The following is a 17745-nucleotide window of genomic DNA, read 5'->3' as shown; positions in this document are numbered from 1 at the left end:
CACCTTTAGCTACTGTTCACCCTCATTTTAGGTGGACAAATAAGCGGTACTTACCCGCTATTGATATCGTTCTGTTATAAGTTGCTCTTAGCCTTCTGTCTACATAGAAAATGAGGCACTTTGCCCTCCACTTACGTGCATGTAGTAGGAGCAACTTGTTATGACTCCCTATAATTTGTAATTTTTCAGATAATAAATACACCTATCTTGTAATTAACGTATCACTCTATAAGAAGTATACGTTTTTTGGGTTGTTTAAATTCTATCATTTTCTTATGTATTTATATAGGAAACAAAATGGAAAAAAAAAGAGGTAATACTTGATTATATGTATTTGATTTTGTACTTGCATACAATATCCTCTATATTCCTTATGTTCTTTTGGTGAGATGCATATATAATATCTGAATTAAGATTTCCTTATTTTTTTTTTATATGTAAAGGTTTCATTGTCCAATGGATAAACAATGCCTTGTATGCAAAATGTGACAAAGTGATGCAAAATGTACATTATGCTTATGTTCTTTCTTTTTATTGTATTACCTCAATAAAAATATTTGATTATAAAAAAATGTAAAAATGATTTTAAGATAACATACTTGTTTGTGATATCAAATGCAAGACTTATTTTCTATCAGTAAATTGTAAATTATTTAAAACGAAGGATTCCATTTTTATTGGATTAAAGTATGGGATTGCAATGAAAAATACAAGCTTTACATATAAAGTAATACAAAACCATACACACACACATATATACATACACAGTGCATATCTATGGAGCACAAACAGAAATATTTACATAACGTATCCTAAGGTTTATAGTATTACTGTACATAATATTAAGGAATACTTTGTATAAATTATACAAATTATGATAAGACACTTTCAGAATTACACATATAACAAAAATGTGATATTAGCGAATTAAAATAGTTGAGTTGAATAGTATAAGTTCAAGTGATAACACACAGTATCAATGTCCTCTATAAAATGCAATATCTAAAAACATTAGCCCTTGTGATTTTATGATTTAAAAATGATGATTAGGCCTGGGCTTAAGAATAGTGTTTATCCTGTTTAGCCTGTTAGCTTTTATAACACAGTCTAACACCTCAGTCATAAAGCTAGAAAGGGTAATAACTAATGATTCTCCATCACTTTTTTATTTTACTTTTACAAGAACAAATCTTATAATAAATTACTGTTTTAAAATGTAAAAACGATTTTAAGATAACATACTTGTTTGTGATATCAAATGCAAGACTTATTTTCTATCAGTAAATGGTAAATTATTTAAAACGAAGGATTCCATTTTTATTGGATTAAAGTATGGGATTGCAATGAAAAATACAAGCTTTACATATAAATATATGGTTCAGATATAAAGAAGAATTACTCACCTCCAAAAAACATTAATTTGCATATGTGGGATTTGTATAATTCCATTATTCTATGCATTAATGAGACTAGCTACTGGAACATTCTGTTTTGGTTTTTAGTATAGCAATGTCACTCTCACTTGAATCCAGGGTCAAACAAGCATCATATGAATATGGTGTTGACAAAGTTCCATTATTAAACTGTGAAATTAACCTAGGATCAATTTGAGAATATACATTTGTATGGAGAGAGCTAAATGCTGAAGAAAGTTTAAGATTTTTATATTTTGAAAAAACTACCAATATCACAGTAAACATGAATAAAAAGGAAATAAGGGCTACCAATATTACCAAATAGAACAGTAAGTTAGTAGTATGGTTGCTAAGTTCAGGAACAATGTGCTGAAGACTTTCTGCAACCACCAAATTTAAAATGACCGTTGCTGAAAGAGCAGGTTGACCATTGTCCCCTGACCATAATAACTGCTCATTGACTTAAAGATTATTTCTCTTGAAAAGCATGGTAAAGCATGATTTCTCCTGTGTGAAAGCCAACATTAAAGTGGGATGGCTCTATGATTTGTATAAACTGATACAACACCTATTCATTGTGTCCAGAGTCAGCATCTACAGCTATCACTTTTGTCACTAGATAACTTTGTTCTGAAGCAAAAAGAACCATCTCAAACAAAGTATCTCTATTATTTTCTAAAGAAGGATATAAAACCTTTGGTGCATTATCATTTTGATCTACTATACAAACTATCAGCGATCCATTGTCTATTGTCATTACTTGAACATTATTATTTTTTTTACTTCTCATAATGAAACATGTTGTACATTAATGGTGCCATTTACTGGGTTAATAGATAGATAAGTGTTTATATGAAATCCATTAACATTTACATTTGAAATAGAGTATGTAAGTTTTGAGTTTTCTTCTGTGTCAAGGTCTGAAGCATAAAGGTTATATATTGAATCTCCTGGAGAATTATTTCCTGGAACATATACAACATACCTATTGTTCTCAAAAATAGGTGGATTATCATTTACATCTGATATATCTAGTTGGATAATTTTACTGGTGGATAACGGAAGTGATCCATAGTCAGTAGCAACAATAGTTATATTATAATTTTATATTTCTTCTCTATGACATTTGCAGCAACAATTTTATAATAGCTTCGAGTTGATGATAACAATTTAAATGCTGCATCTGTAATTTGACCGTTTACATCTCCATTTTCTCCAGAATCTTTATCATAAACAATAATTAGTGCCACCACTGTTCCAGGTTGGTCCTCAGAGATTGACAAAGACATTGAGGTGATATGTATCTCTGGTAAATTGTCAATAATATCTATAATTTGTAATAATATTTTGGCATGAGAAACTAGGCCTCCTCCCTCTTGTGCTTGTACAGATATTTCATAAAGCTTGATTACTTCAAAATCTACACTTCCTTTTGTTTTAATTTCTCCACTGCTAGCATCAATGTTGAAGGTCTGCACTGCTTCTTCTGCAATATTTCTGAAAGAATATGTGATTTGTGCATTTAATCCTTTATCTTTATCACTCGCATACACAAAAAGTACCGAACTGTTCATTTCAATATTTTCATTCAAATTAACTTTATATACCCCTTGGATGAATACAGGGAAGTTATCGTTAACATCAGTGACATTAATATAAATCAGAGCAGTACCAGTCAGTATGGGATTTTCACCATCAGATGCTTTTATGATCTAAAGACCTCAGTAAAACAAGTTCTGGATATGTAATGTCACCAGAAGTAGTAATTTCCCCTAGTGTAGTATTTATTAGGGCTCATCTTATATGTTTGAACAGAAATGATACCTAAATCTGGATCTCTTGCATTTTGTAAAACAAATATTATGCCTGTCACAGTAGAATCCATAATTTCTAACTTGATTGTTTCATGAATAAAATAGAAGCATTGATATCTTTAATCTCAGTAGTAACATGAAAAGCATTTAAAGGATTCTCAACAATTGCATCAAAGGTTATAAAACATGGATTTGACATACCACATAGTGTATCTATCTATTCTTTCTTTAACAAAAAGATTTCCATTTTCTAAATCAACAGTAAAATATTTATCTAAAATATGAGAAACAAAAACTAAGTTTTCTAAAAGGCAGTTCCATTAATATCCAATCCTAGACCTGTAGCTTAAATACCAACAAATAAGCCTTTCTTCGAATATAGAATACTGATGTTCACCACAGGCTAAGTGACAAAACTGAGAAATTGAGTAGGAAAATATTATTTGCCATATGACTCCTTTATAAATATTTTTTCCTGGACCTTCATCCTTGAAATGTGTGCCTGGATTGCTTTAATGAAAAATCTTCTCAATATGTAAATACGAAAATAAATATATGCTATTAGATCCAAACGCATCTCTGATAATTTAAAGAATAGCCTTGGTGAAAAGAAACATACATCTGTTTTTCTTGCAGAGCTGCAATATATATTTATATATCTAACTGAATTATCCTCATATTCCATTTTCACTTCTTCACCTTTTTGGTAAACAGCAGTGCTCTGAGGCATAAATGCAGAACTGCAGCAGACATTTTTACATCTTTGACTTAAATTACTTAGCTAAACAAATTTTGAAAAAGCAAACATGCTAAAATCGATATTTAAAAATGGCGTACATTGTATTATCTTATTGGTTAGCTGAAACATTCATTTCATGTTAATTGTTAATGAATACTGCACATACAACAGTTATATATATTTAGGATCAATAAAATAAAAATTGTATTTATCTTGCAGGTAATGACCAAAGTATATGCACAGCATTAACATTATGGTAATTTGCATTAGTATTGGGAGCTTTTCTATTTCCATTTGATTTTGTTTACTGTAAAGTTGATTTTTCTAACCAGCCTTTAATTTAGGATGTTTTAAATACAGAATTGTTTAGCCGTATTACCTAGTCTAGCAAATTGATATTGCTTGGAACACCTAATATACAACATGTCACTAATCTATAAGTTTTTGTGAGTCATAAAGCAGTATGTCTTAACTTCAATCTCCCACTACTTCTTACCAGCCATAATTCTGTACTGTTACTGGAATTTATAGAAAATTATAGAATTGTTTGCGTTATACTGATATAAATAACATAAAGTGAACAAATAGTTCAAGGTTTCTATTGAGGTCCTACATAATTGTTTGTCTTACTTAAAGGACCAGTAAATACAGTAGATTTGAATAATTAACAACTGCCTGATAACAAGACAATGCAATAGCACTTAGTCTGAACTTCAAATGAGTAGTAGATTTTTTCTAACAAATGTCAAAGGTATGTATATTTCCACACCCCTGTACCAAGTGACAGCCATCAGCCAATCACAAATTCATTTACATATATTCTTTGAATTCTTGCACATGCTCAGTAGGAGCTGGTGACTCAAAAAGTGTAGATATAAAAGAATGTGCATATTTTTTTAACTGGAAGTAAATTGGAAAGTTGGTTAAAATTACATGCTGTATCGAAATCATGAAAGTTTAATTTGACCTGAGTTTAAACTCTCAGACATGGAGAGAAATCATGAAAAAATTTTGAGCATTATATGATGACGGTGTCTTGCCTTCACATCCAGTACCCTGCATAACTATATGAACAGCTCTCAAGCTAAAATTTGCCTTTCTAAAAAAAATGTAGGGACCTTGCAACAAGCCTATTTACAGAGACTGATGCCACACATTTTGCTGTAATCTGATATTTTAATTATCCTTTTTATACTGTGAGCCTCTAATAATATATATGTGGTCTGATACACAGTGGTCTAAACTAAGTAATTTTAGCTTAAAATGTTAGTGCTTCTTAACCATAAAACACTGTTTTAAAGAAAATTAAAGTGGATTGCATATGTAAAATTAACATATTTCTTGAAGCAAAGTAAAATATAGAGAAGGTACTCATGTTACTAAGGAGACTACGCTATACTCAAAATCAGACATGCATAAACCTTTTATCAACATGCCTTTATACACAGCATAGTATGAAGAAAACTGTGAGTTTACAGATATTATGTAATCTTGGAAGCTAAATTTAATTTATTAGAGTTAATTAATTAAAAGATCATCACATAACATACGTATCACTAAACATATATCAAACAAAGCATATACCCATGATTACTCACTATGGGCCAGATTGCGAATGGTGTGCTAACAGTTATGTGTGAGCAATATCTGGTTTATTACAGTTGTTGGCGCACATCGGATATAGCTCTAGTTTTACAAGTTGACAGTAAATACGACTGATTGCGCGCAATTGAATTTAAAGCCGTCGGTATAGTGGGAACTCAGAGCTCTGGTTAACTGTTTTGCAAAACAATAAGGTGTCACAAAACACATAAAAAATACATTTACAAGTACAGTTACACTCATAATAACACCATCTAATACAATTATTAAAAAACATATTGGACAAAAAAGTTATAACGGCTATAAGATATGAGGTCTCAGGTATTAGAAAAAAAAGACAGGCAAAGGGCTTTAACATTGAGATACATACATATACATGTGTAAATATGTGTATGTATAAATATATACTGTATATATATATATTTATATGTATATATAGTTATGTGTGTAAATACGTATTTACAGACATATGAACACATTAACACATATGTATACATATTTAGACATATAAAGAAGTGCATTGGAGCCCTTTGCGGTTAAGTAGATGAAAACATGTTAAAGCATATTTATGCAATATTCATTTTTAAATACTGTGTATTTATTGTAAATATTTCACATTTATAAATATATATATATATATACATATATATATAAACTGAACAAATGAAAATGTTCCAGAGCGAAGTAAAAACAAAAGTTCCTTTATTGTTTTTCACTTGTGGTAAAATCAAAACATGGGAGTACCATAAGCATAAAAGTTAGAACACACGAAAGCAACAGGCTGACATGTTTCGGCCTTATGCCGTAATCGTAGCTGACATTATGCTATCGTGTCACATATTTAAAGGGGTAAGTGTTCACTGATAGGTTCACAATTTACCAATCACATTGAAGAACTTTCTATGCTCAGATTAACCTCTTACTCACCCTATTGCCAAAAAGTGAAAATATATTTCATCAAACATCATTAGATTGTTTTCTTAAATATAAATAACATCGTTATACATGTTTGGGTTACAAAAGATAAAAAAGATGAAAAATTGTTAAAGGACGCAATATGGCTAATATGGAATAAGATACATTTTATAAAATAAACCTGTTAAGGTTATCATATAATGTGGGACTCTATATGCCGATAGAAGCCAAGTAGTTGGTAATCTTATCCTATTGCATATGATATTCGGAAGCAGTTACAATAGAAGTGTTCAATAACATAAATCGCTACATAGTAAATATAAACCGTTCAATTCAATATTGAGGACTATAAGCCTCCATAGGCGCAACAAATGTAACAATTATTGTAACACCTTATTGGGGATTACATAGGTTGGTAAATGGAATATAAAGATCAGGGGGATAATATTTTATTTTATGCTACATAGTAGTATGTATAGGATACCAACGTATGAATGGATGAATATATCAACAATTAAACACATAAGTAAACGAACTGTAAGGTAAACTAGAAAATTATCCAGTAATCCCTAACAGTCATATTTATGGCCGGTTATGGTAAAACATATGTGGGGATTAATAAACAGTGTAGGTATACTGTAATTTATATATCTTTGTTCAGGGACGATAGTGTGACATCAAATTTGGTATATCATATATTGTCACCACATGTAACAACTCACACAGAATACATTTGTATATTCAGATGTCTAGTGTATTATTTGTTACTAAGACCGTCATAGCATAAACCCATTCAAAGACAGGTGATGTCAGTTCAGAGCACAACTCGATATTGTGCTAATCCTTAGATAGGATATAAATTATTTCCAATAATTAATCAAGTTGTACTCTGAATTGAGGCCTAAAGGGACCCGTGTCTGTAATCTGAATATCCAGAACATCTCGCGTTTGCCTAAGGCCTTGTCTCTATCCCAACCTCTGTGTGGCTGTTTAACCCATTCAATGGCTTGCCATTTAAGAGTATCAATTTTTTTGGCATGCATATTTTTGAAATATTTAACCAATGGTGTGGTTGCCTCCCCAATCTTGATTGAGGACAAATGGTTTCTGATCCTGGTGTTGACATCAGTGGTTGTGAGACCCACATATTGTAAATTACATTCCACGCAGGTCAAAACATAAATCACATAGGAGGATGTACAGTTGAGGCACAAACCAATGTTGAATTCTTCTCTGGTCACATTGGAGTGAAATTTGTTGGAAAAATTCCCAAATTCACATGGTCTACATCTGGTCCTGCCACACCTGTACATCCCCCTAAGTCTGAGCCAAGAACCCTGTGTGGGAGGAGCCAAAGTCGGCAATTCAGAAGGGGAAAGATAATTCCCCAAAGTTTTGCTCTTTCTGTAGGAACATACTGAGTGATTCCAGCAGTATATCGCTGTCTGCACGCTGGGATACTGAGGGAGAACAGGGGCCAGAGTTTGTTTGGAGTGTTTGCTTATATTATTGTTCTGCAGTTGTATGAATCCACCTTTCTTTTGACTATATATATATATATATATATATTTTTGATACAAGGGATAGGGTGCACACAGATAGAATTAGAGGGTAAAGCGTGTTGTGCTGGCAATCCTAAATGAATATAAACAAATTAATTAGAAAAGAGCTCTAATATATCAAAAGAGCTAAAGCGGATACCTGGCCGCACCAACACACCCCTACAGTATACTAAGGAATGACATCCTAAACGGGTATGCTGAACATATGCTTTTAATAAAAACAAAGCCAAAAAAGATACATGCTGAGAATAATGGCAACAACAAGATTACAGCACACAAACATATACCAAGCGTAGTGCACTACTGTCAACTGTGAGCTAGCATTTGCAAAGTAATTGTTAACTCATGAGAAAGTCCGTCCTTGATGCCGGGCACTTAAGTGTTAAAAACACGCTCCGGTTTAAAGATTTAGACAAATTACCGTCCTTGATATCTCATATGTATATTCGTTCCGGTACCGGATTAAAGATGTAATGTGAGAGTCCAAAGGATGGTACTAGTACTATTGCAAACTTGATCCCATGTGCTAATGACAACTCCAACTTTAAACTTTCAGTGTGCAAGACTTATTACTGCATGGCTTACCTCCGCTATCTTCACACACTCTACGGTATTACCTGACAGGATCTCATCCGTGGTGTGGCTTACAGCGATGTATTCCGCCTATGCAGCTCTTCCCTTGCTTGGTTGTGTTCACTTGATATCGTCAGATTCACAGCATATCCACCATGCTGGCGTCCTCCACACTGTGTCTTGTTCTACACATTACGCGTTTCGCCCCTCCCCCTTTCCGGGCTGAACTCAGGGCTTCATCAGAGGTGTCTAATTAGACACCACAGCAGACTTTATAACACTTGTGCAGAAACAAAGTTACACCTCCTTCATATATGTTAAAGGGCAAATTTTTTAGACAGTTAAGAGGCACAGCCATGGGCTCGGCGTGCGCCCCCACCTATGCCTGTCTCCATCTAGGTGTCTGGGAGGCAGTTGATGTCTTCCAGGAATTAGATATATGGGTGGAGGCTCACGTCGTCCTATGGCTGCGCTATGTGGATGACATCCTAGTTCTGTGGAAAGGGGATGAAACTTCAGCCAATAAATTTGTTGAGATTCTGAACAACAACAACAGAAATTTGTTCTTAACTCACCAGATTAGCAATAAGGAAACTACTTTTTTGGATCTCAAACTCACCATTGAAGATGGATTATTAAAAAGCAAAGTGTTTCGAAAAGAAACAGCAACTAATAATCTGTTATATGGTTCCAGCCACCACCCGGAGGCCTTAAAAAATGGCATTCCAGTGGGACAGTTCTTGAGGCTCAAGAGGTGCTGTTCCACTGAACAAGATTTTGAAAGGCAGGCCGGAGAGATGGCTCAGAGGTTCCTTCAGAGAGGTTACTCTAAGAATCAAGTTAAGAAAGGATGGCTTAGAGCCAGGCAGAAACCCAGGAATGAATTACTATATAGAACAACTGAAAAGCCTAAGGAAGAGAATAGTATTCGTTTAATAACAAAATATAATTCCCATTGGAACAAATTGCAGAATATCCTTAACAAACACTGGCACATTTTGTTAAATGATAGTTCAGTTGCTAAATATATTTCTGAGTACCCGCTGCTTACAGCCAAAAGAGCTCCCAGTATTAAGGATAAATTGGTTCGTAGTGAGTTCCAAAGAGACACTCCAAAAAATTGGCTAACACAAGCACAAACTAGGAAAGGTTGCGAACCTTGTGGCAGATGTGTGTACTGCAAGTACATCGTTAAAGCCTCAAATTTTTGCACTGAATATTCAGATAGGTCTTACCACATCAATGAAAGAATAGTCTGTAATACCTCAAATGTCATTTATATGTTACACTGTTCGTGTCCCAAATTTTACATTGGGAAAACGACACGTGAATTAAAAGAAAGGGTGAGGGAACACAGAGATAGCATTAAGGATAAGGACTCAGACAGTCCAGTAGCCAGACACTTCCAAAAAATGCATGACTCTGATTTCTCTCTCCTAAGAGTATTGGGTATTGAACACATCAAACCAAGGAGGAGAGGAGGTAATATTGACCAATTATTGCTCCAGCATGAGTCACGCTGGATGTACAGACTCAATACCCTCTCTCCCTTTGGTTTGAATGAAAAAATCAAATTTTCCTGTTTTCTATAAATATTCCTTATTTATTAACACTGTTAGAAAATGTGTATGAAATAATACACGGTTGCTTAGTAATGAGTATGGAAACATGTTCACATAAGTGGTTCTCAGTGTACATTTAAATCTAATGCTGTATTTTATCAGTATATAATAAGCAGTTTTCAAAAAATGTGTGAATTGCAATATGCCATATTTGTATAGATTAGTTGTATATTAAATGTGTAATGTAATCTAATTGTAGCCATTGAAATGTACATGCACTATACACTTCCCTTTAACATATATGAAGGAGGTGTAACTTTGTTTCTGCACAAGTGTTATAAAGTCTGCTGTGGTGTCTAATTAGACACATCTGATGAAGCCCTGAGTTCAGCCCGGAAAGGGGGAGGGGCGAAACGCGTAATGTGTAGAACAAGACACAGTGTGGAGGACGCCAGCATGGTGGATATGCTGTGAATCTGACGATATCAAGTGAACACAACCAAGCAAGTTAAGAGCTGCATAGGCGGAATACATCGCTGTAAGCCACACCACGGATGAGATCCTGTCAGGTAATACCGTAAAGTGTGTGAAGATAGCGGAGGTAAGCCATGCAGTAATAAGTCTTGCACACTGAAAGTTTAAAGTTGGAGTTGTCATTAGCACATGGGATCAAGTTTGCAATAGTACTAGTACCATCCTTTGGACTCTCACATTACATCTTTAATCCGGTACCGGAACGAATATACATATGAGATATCAAGGACGGTAATTTGTCTAAATCTTTAAACCGGAGCGTGTTTTTAACACTTAAGTGCCCGGCATCAAGGACGGACTTTCTCATGAGTTAACAATTACTTTGCAAATGCTAGCTCACAGTTGACAGTAGTGCACTACGCTTGGTATATGTTTGTGTGCTGTAATCTTGTTGTTGCCATTATTCTCAGCATGTATCTTTTTTGGCTTTGTTTTTATTAAAAGCATATGTTCAGCATACCCGTTTAGGATGTCATTCCTTAGTATACTGTAGGGGTGTGTTGGTGCGGCCAGGTATCCGCTTTAGCTCTTTTGATATATTAGAGCTCTTTTCTAATTAATTTGTTTATATATATATATATATATACACACACAAGTCCAAAGTGGATTCAGCACTCACATACTCCTAGACAGCCTCCGGGTGCACTTTTAAATTATGCATAAAATACCTTGAAGAAAAGGCACTCTCCATTGATAATCAGTAAAAAAACATTTACTTTTGTCAAAAGTAAAGGTTTTTTACTGATTATCAACGGAGAGTGCCTTTTCTTCAAGGTATTTTATATATATATATATATATATGTATATATCTATACCTATATATAATCACGTGTATATATAGGTATATATATATATATATATATATTGTACCAATATATATGTTCTGTATTTATGAATAAACAATACCAATATATATGTTCTGTATTTATGAATAAACAGAATATATTTTACTATGTAAGGAACATTGGAATGTGAATATTCTAACTTTGGCCCTTTGCGCACCTGGTTAGCGCGAGAGTAAAACTTTTTATTTCTAACTTGTAATACGAGTGCTACCCTATGCATGCAAAAAGAGTTAGCGCATAAGTGGGAGTGATAAATACCGCTCCACATATTTTAGTGTATTAATAAAAGAACAATAAAATAATCTAATGTATTTTCTTATACCAAAATCCATTTTTTAGAGGAAAACTTTAAAAAAAAACTGTATTCCCTTAAAACGACCAATTTTTCTTTTTACAAAATATCATGAAGCCGTTTTCAGGTTTCCAAAGTTAAAAAATGCACCTATTTAAAGTTTTTAGTTTCCAACACAAGAGTAATCACCTTGTAGAACAATACAAGTGCACACAACTTCTAATAATGAAAATACAAACTTTAATTAAAGCTAACATCACAAATAAAATGTGTAGTACTAAATAGTGTTGAGTGTCTTCCTACAGTAAAATTTCATACTGTGTGCAAAAGAGTAAGGGACTTTATATAACCAATGTATCATCTCTCAACAATTTATTATTGTAAAGTTTAAGATCCAGCTGAGATCTTGACTTTGTATCTGCTTGGTAGGGATGGAAGAATAAATGTTAATATTCAAATGTGGCATTCTTATAATGGTTGTGAATGCTGATTCCCATGTCTTGAAATGTAAAGGAATCAGCATTAAATTATTATTTTAATATTAAAATATTACATTAATTAAAGGGAAAGTTAACATTTGTTTGCAAAATGTGTGTTTCCAATGCTCAGCAAATTTACCAACTGGTTGGATCTACACAAAGGAGAAACTTAGTTGAAAGTCTGTTATTATGAACAAATGGTTTAAAGAAACTTGCAAATGGAGATCATGTAAAAAGACAGGGAACATGTTAAAGAGTTATTTTAACAAAATGATTATGAATTAGAACATAAATTGGTTTGATTTGAGACTATGTTGGAAATAACCAGTAAGAGATCTTAATTTGTATCCCTATTTATGAAGCCATAATCAAACTGTATTCTCTAAATGGGTACAGACCCAGAGTATAAACCAGAAGCACACATCTATATATTTTTGCTGCTCAAATTATTTTTTAATTTTTTCCCCTTATTTATGGTCAGGAAATATTTCATATTCAAGAGAATTTTCTTGTGAATTCTTCACGCTCCTGATTTTGTATGGAACGCGATAAATCACTGTGTAAGGATTCACCCTTGGTCAACATCCACTGTGCCAATATTCTGAGCTTTGCTCCATCTATCACATTCAGAGCTGTTGTGCAATCAAAGGAGGCTGACCTCATCACTGCCTATCTCCATGAATTTTGCAGCAAAGCTCAGAAACATCATTATGATGCCCTGATATATCTTTTTATCTAGTAAGTGCAACTTTAACTTGTGTGTATATATTTGTAATAAACTGGTGACAGTGAATCATGGATGTGCTTGTTTTTTTAACTCTTTTGAATCATAATACAGTGAAAACCTGGGAATTACGGCAGTCTATGAAAATAGCAGCACCACTTTCACCATTGCAGAAAGGACACTGATGGACTGAGGCTTATTCAGTACTGAATGGTGTGATTATATCTTTTTGTGTTCTCTTGCTGCTGGCTCAGTGTAGCATCTTAGATTTTTTGGGTTATTTGTGCATTTTTTATAATAATAGAAAATGCCTAATTGTGCCTACTATCTGCTATATAACTTGAAAAAAATTTAATACTTTGATATGTAGATAATTGACAAAATCTAAAGAACAACTCCTATAAAAGCAATTTACATGCATTCTCCAATAAGACTAAAAGATAACAAGCCAAAATAATATAGAATATATATTTTGCAACACAATATATATATATATATATATATATATACTGTATATATATATATATATATATATATATTGTATATATATATATATATATATATATATATATATATATATATAAAACAAAGAAAATTGTAACTCACCTCAAGAAGGCTGTTATCAGATACAGTTTCTTTTTCACTTTTATTTTCAATCCCTGTATTATCCGAGTCTATCAAACTGGCAACAGGCACATTTTGATTAGGTTTTAAAAAACTAAAGTCATTTTCACTGGAATCCAAGGCAACACAAACGTCATATGAGAATGGCAATGACAATGTACCATTGCTATATCTAGAAAATAATCTGGGATCTACATTGGAATATATATTTGTATTCAGAGAGCTGAAATTTGGAGATGATTCTAGTTTTCTGTACTTTGATATAACTGCCATAATCACAGTGAGCAAAAATAAAAATGATATAAGAGCTAGGGCAATTACTAAATAAAATTGTAAATTATATTGTGAGTCACTTTCGTTTGGATGACTAACAATTTCTGGAAGAATTTGCTGAAAACTTACTGCCGCAACAAGGTTTAATGTAACTGTCGCTGAGAAAGAAGGGGTCCCATTGTCCTTCACCATAATAACTACTTTTTGGCGAAAACTATCTTTCTCTTGAAAGCCACGGGATGTCCTGATTTCCCCATTGTTCTGATCAATGTTGAAATAGGATGGTTCTGGGGTTTGTATAAAATGATAAGACAGCCATGCATTGTGTCCAGAGTCAGCATCCACTGCTACCACTTTAGTCACCAGATAACCTTGTTCAGAAGTCGGAGGAACCATCTCAAAAAAAGTTGAACCATCAATTTCAGGTGAAGGATACAAAATGTGGGGTGCATTGTCATTCTGATCTACAATACAAATCTTCAAGGTTACATTACTGCTTAAAGATGGTGATCCATGATCTTTAGCTACAACTTGTAAATTGAATTCTTTCTGTTTTTCATAGTCAAATGAATGCTGTCCATAAATAACTCCAGTTACTGGATTTATTGACAGAAAAGATACTAGAGACAATTCCTCTGCACTTGAGTTGAGAATGAAGTATGTAAGTTTAGCATTTTCTCCAATATCCAAGTCTGATGCATAGATATTGAAAATAGAAGCTCCAGGGGAATTATTTTCGGTTACATAAGCAATATAGGATTTTTTCTCAAAAATAGGTGGGTTATCATTTATGTCAGATATATCCAATATAATGGTTTTCCTAGTGGATAATGGGGGAGATCCCTTATCAGTAGCTTCAACAGTAATATTATACTGGGGTATTTTTTCTCTATCCATAAAAGCTGTAGTAAATATTTTATAGTAACTTCCAGATGATAATAATAATTTAAATGGCAATGCATCCTTAATTTGACAGCTAACTTCTCCATTTTCTCCAAAGTCTTTATCACGGACGTTAATCAGTGCCACTAATGTGCCAGGTGAGGCATCCTCAGTGATTGGACTGCTAATGGAGTTAATAGTTATCTCAGGTGCATTGTCATTTACATCTATTATTTTTATTATTACATTTGCATGAGAGGCAAGGCCTCCTCCATCCTGAGCTTGTACAAACATTTCATATCTATTAGCCAATTCATAGTCCATCATTTCTTTTGTTTTAATTTCCCCACTATCTGGATTAATACTAAACAACTTCAAAGCATATTCTGGAATATTGCTGAAGGAATAGGTGATCTGTGCATTTAATCCTTCATCTTTATCACTGGCTTTCAGCTGAAGAACGGTAGTGTTAACTGAGGCATTTTCATTTAAACTCACTTTATATACCTCTTGTGCAAATAAAGGGAAGTTATCATTTACATCAGTGACAAATATTTTAAGTAACGTACTTCCACTTTGTATAGGATTTCCTCCATCATAAGCTGTTAAAATTAGCTCAAAAGTACTTTGCAATTCACGGTCTAAAGAATTGTCTAAAACTATTTCTGGAGAAATAACTCCTTCAGCATTTTTTCTTTTCCCCAATTTAAAATACTGACTAGCACTAAGCTTATAGTTTTGAACAGAGTTACTTCCTAAATCTGGATCTCTTGCATTTTGCAACACAAAACGTGCTCCTGGTAATGTTGATTCAAGAATTTCTAGTCTAATTATTTCACGGAAAAAAATTGGAGCATTGTCATTAATATCTTGTATTTGAATCTTTACATGAAAAACATTTAAAGGGTTTTTAACCAATGCATCAAAGGTTAAAAAGCAAAGCTCTGCTTCTCCACAGAGAGTCTCTCTGTCTATTCTCTCTGCAACATACAGGTTTCCATTTTCTAACTTAACAGTAAAATATTTCTCTGAATCATCAGAAACAATGTGGAATTTTCTAACTGACAGTTCCTTAATATTCAATCCTAAATCTTGTGCTAGATTTCCTACAAATGAACCTTTTCTAATTTCTTCAGCTATTGTATATTGAAGGTTGCTAGAGTCTGAATAACACATTCCTGAAAATAAAAATAATATTACTTGCCATCTGATATCCTTGTGTAGTTTAATCTTCATTGTATCCCTTTGCATTTGCTAATGCCCAGTAATATTCCAGTGCAGTACTTTGTAATCTGTTAAATCCAGGAAAATGTAATTATATATCCCTTTGAAAGATAAAATAAAATGGCAGGATTTCTTGTTGCAGGTTTGCAGTTTGTCATTGCTAGATGTTCCAGTGAAACTCAATTTTCAGTTTCTTCACCTTATTGGTAAACAGCGGCGCTCAGAGGCAAAAATGAAGAACTGCACAGAAAACCTTTCTATTTTTACATTATCCAGCATTAAATGTTGATTTACTAAATAAGTAATTTGATAAGCATCAAAAGTAAAATAAAACATATTTATAATGGAATATATAAATGTTGCTTATATATGTTAAGAACCTATTTGTATTAAGCCTCAGCCAAATAAAATTAAAAAAATAAAACAACATCATTTGCAAAATGTCCCATACATTTTAAGATACCATTTACACAAAAATAATGTTACAGCCAAATAAAATTAAAAAAATAAAACAACATCATTTGCAAAATGTCCCATACATTTTAAGATACCATTTACACAAAAATAATGTTACATGAATCCTTCTAGGCAATACAATGTGAGGCACACAGGAATATGTTTTTTGCTATATAAGAGAGAATTAAAAAAAATATAGTACTGTAAGAATAACTATGTTATAATAATTGAACCACCAAATGTTAAAAATAATCTATTAAACTGAAACTGAAAACAAAGAACATCCTTATGTTATAATTACAGAAAAGAGAACATTATCAAAACAAGTTCTTAATCTCTTTAAATCTTCTAAGTTTCCATTCATTTTTTGGACATTATATCCCATATCAGCTTTGCAGCCAAAAGTTGTCATCTACATTTGGAATCAATGTATCCACTTTGAGATATTAATATTATTGGTTGCACACGCTAGTAAGCCATTTTTAACTGTCCTTAGTTGGCCTTAGCAGAAAAAGAAACCTAAGTTACCATATAGCGCATCTACTGCTTTAGGGACATTAGAATGTTACCCTTTTTTTTCAATATTTAAAAAACTAAATGTCATTTTAAAAAATACTTTTACAGATTATTCTTAAGCTAATGTTTGCTCTGAAAACATCATTCTACTTATGATTTATTTAGGGCCAGATTACAAGTGGACGCTCAGAGTAAGATTTTTGCGCTCATATTACGAGATGAACGTACACTGTTTTTGCTCTAGCAGTAAGCCAACAAGCACAAAAATCAGATGTTAGAATATCATGTGCATGTTCACGTATTCCCCCATAGATGTCAATAGAGAAAAAAGGGGAAACAACTTAAAACCCTACTCTCGCACAAATTTTTTTTTTTTTTATTTGCGCTAATCCAACATGAAAATATTAATATTTCACATTACAATGTTCTTCATATAACAGAATATGTTCTGTTTATTCATAAATACATATTTCTACATATATAGGATGATTTTTTAATACATTGTATATCTATACCTACAACATGGTTATATACAGATATATATATAGAAATATCTATTTAGAAATACACAGAACATATTACCCTCCGTGCAGAACATTGGAATGTAAAATATTTACAGTAAATGCATAGTTAAAACCTTTATTAAATATGAATATTGCATAAATATGCTTTTACATGTTTTCATCTACTTAATGGCAAAGGGCTCCAATACAC

General features: G+C 32.8%; 1 protein-coding gene across 1 annotated transcript; it reads right to left on the bottom strand.

The window, feature by feature from the left end:
* Nucleotides 1-1469: 1469 nt before the first annotated feature.
* Nucleotides 1470-16011, bottom strand: LOC128664801 (protocadherin gamma-B1-like). Its single transcript, XM_053719604.1, has 5 exons — nucleotides 13663-16011; nucleotides 3894-3950; nucleotides 2611-3127; nucleotides 1734-1852; nucleotides 1470-1583 (listed from the first exon to the last, which is right to left on the bottom strand). The coding sequence occupies exons 1-5, from the start codon at nucleotides 16009-16011 to the stop codon at nucleotides 1470-1472; spliced, it is 3156 nt and encodes a 1051-aa protein (XP_053575579.1).
* Nucleotides 16012-17745: the final 1734 nt, after the last annotated feature.

The sequence above is a fragment of the Bombina bombina genome, chromosome 6, assembly GCF_027579735.1.
Source record: "Bombina bombina isolate aBomBom1 chromosome 6, aBomBom1.pri, whole genome shotgun sequence".
NCBI lineage: Eukaryota > Metazoa > Chordata > Amphibia > Anura > Bombinatoridae > Bombina > Bombina bombina.
The sequence above is the reverse complement of the archived record's forward strand: the minus strand, read 5'-3'. Positions and strand labels throughout refer to the sequence as shown.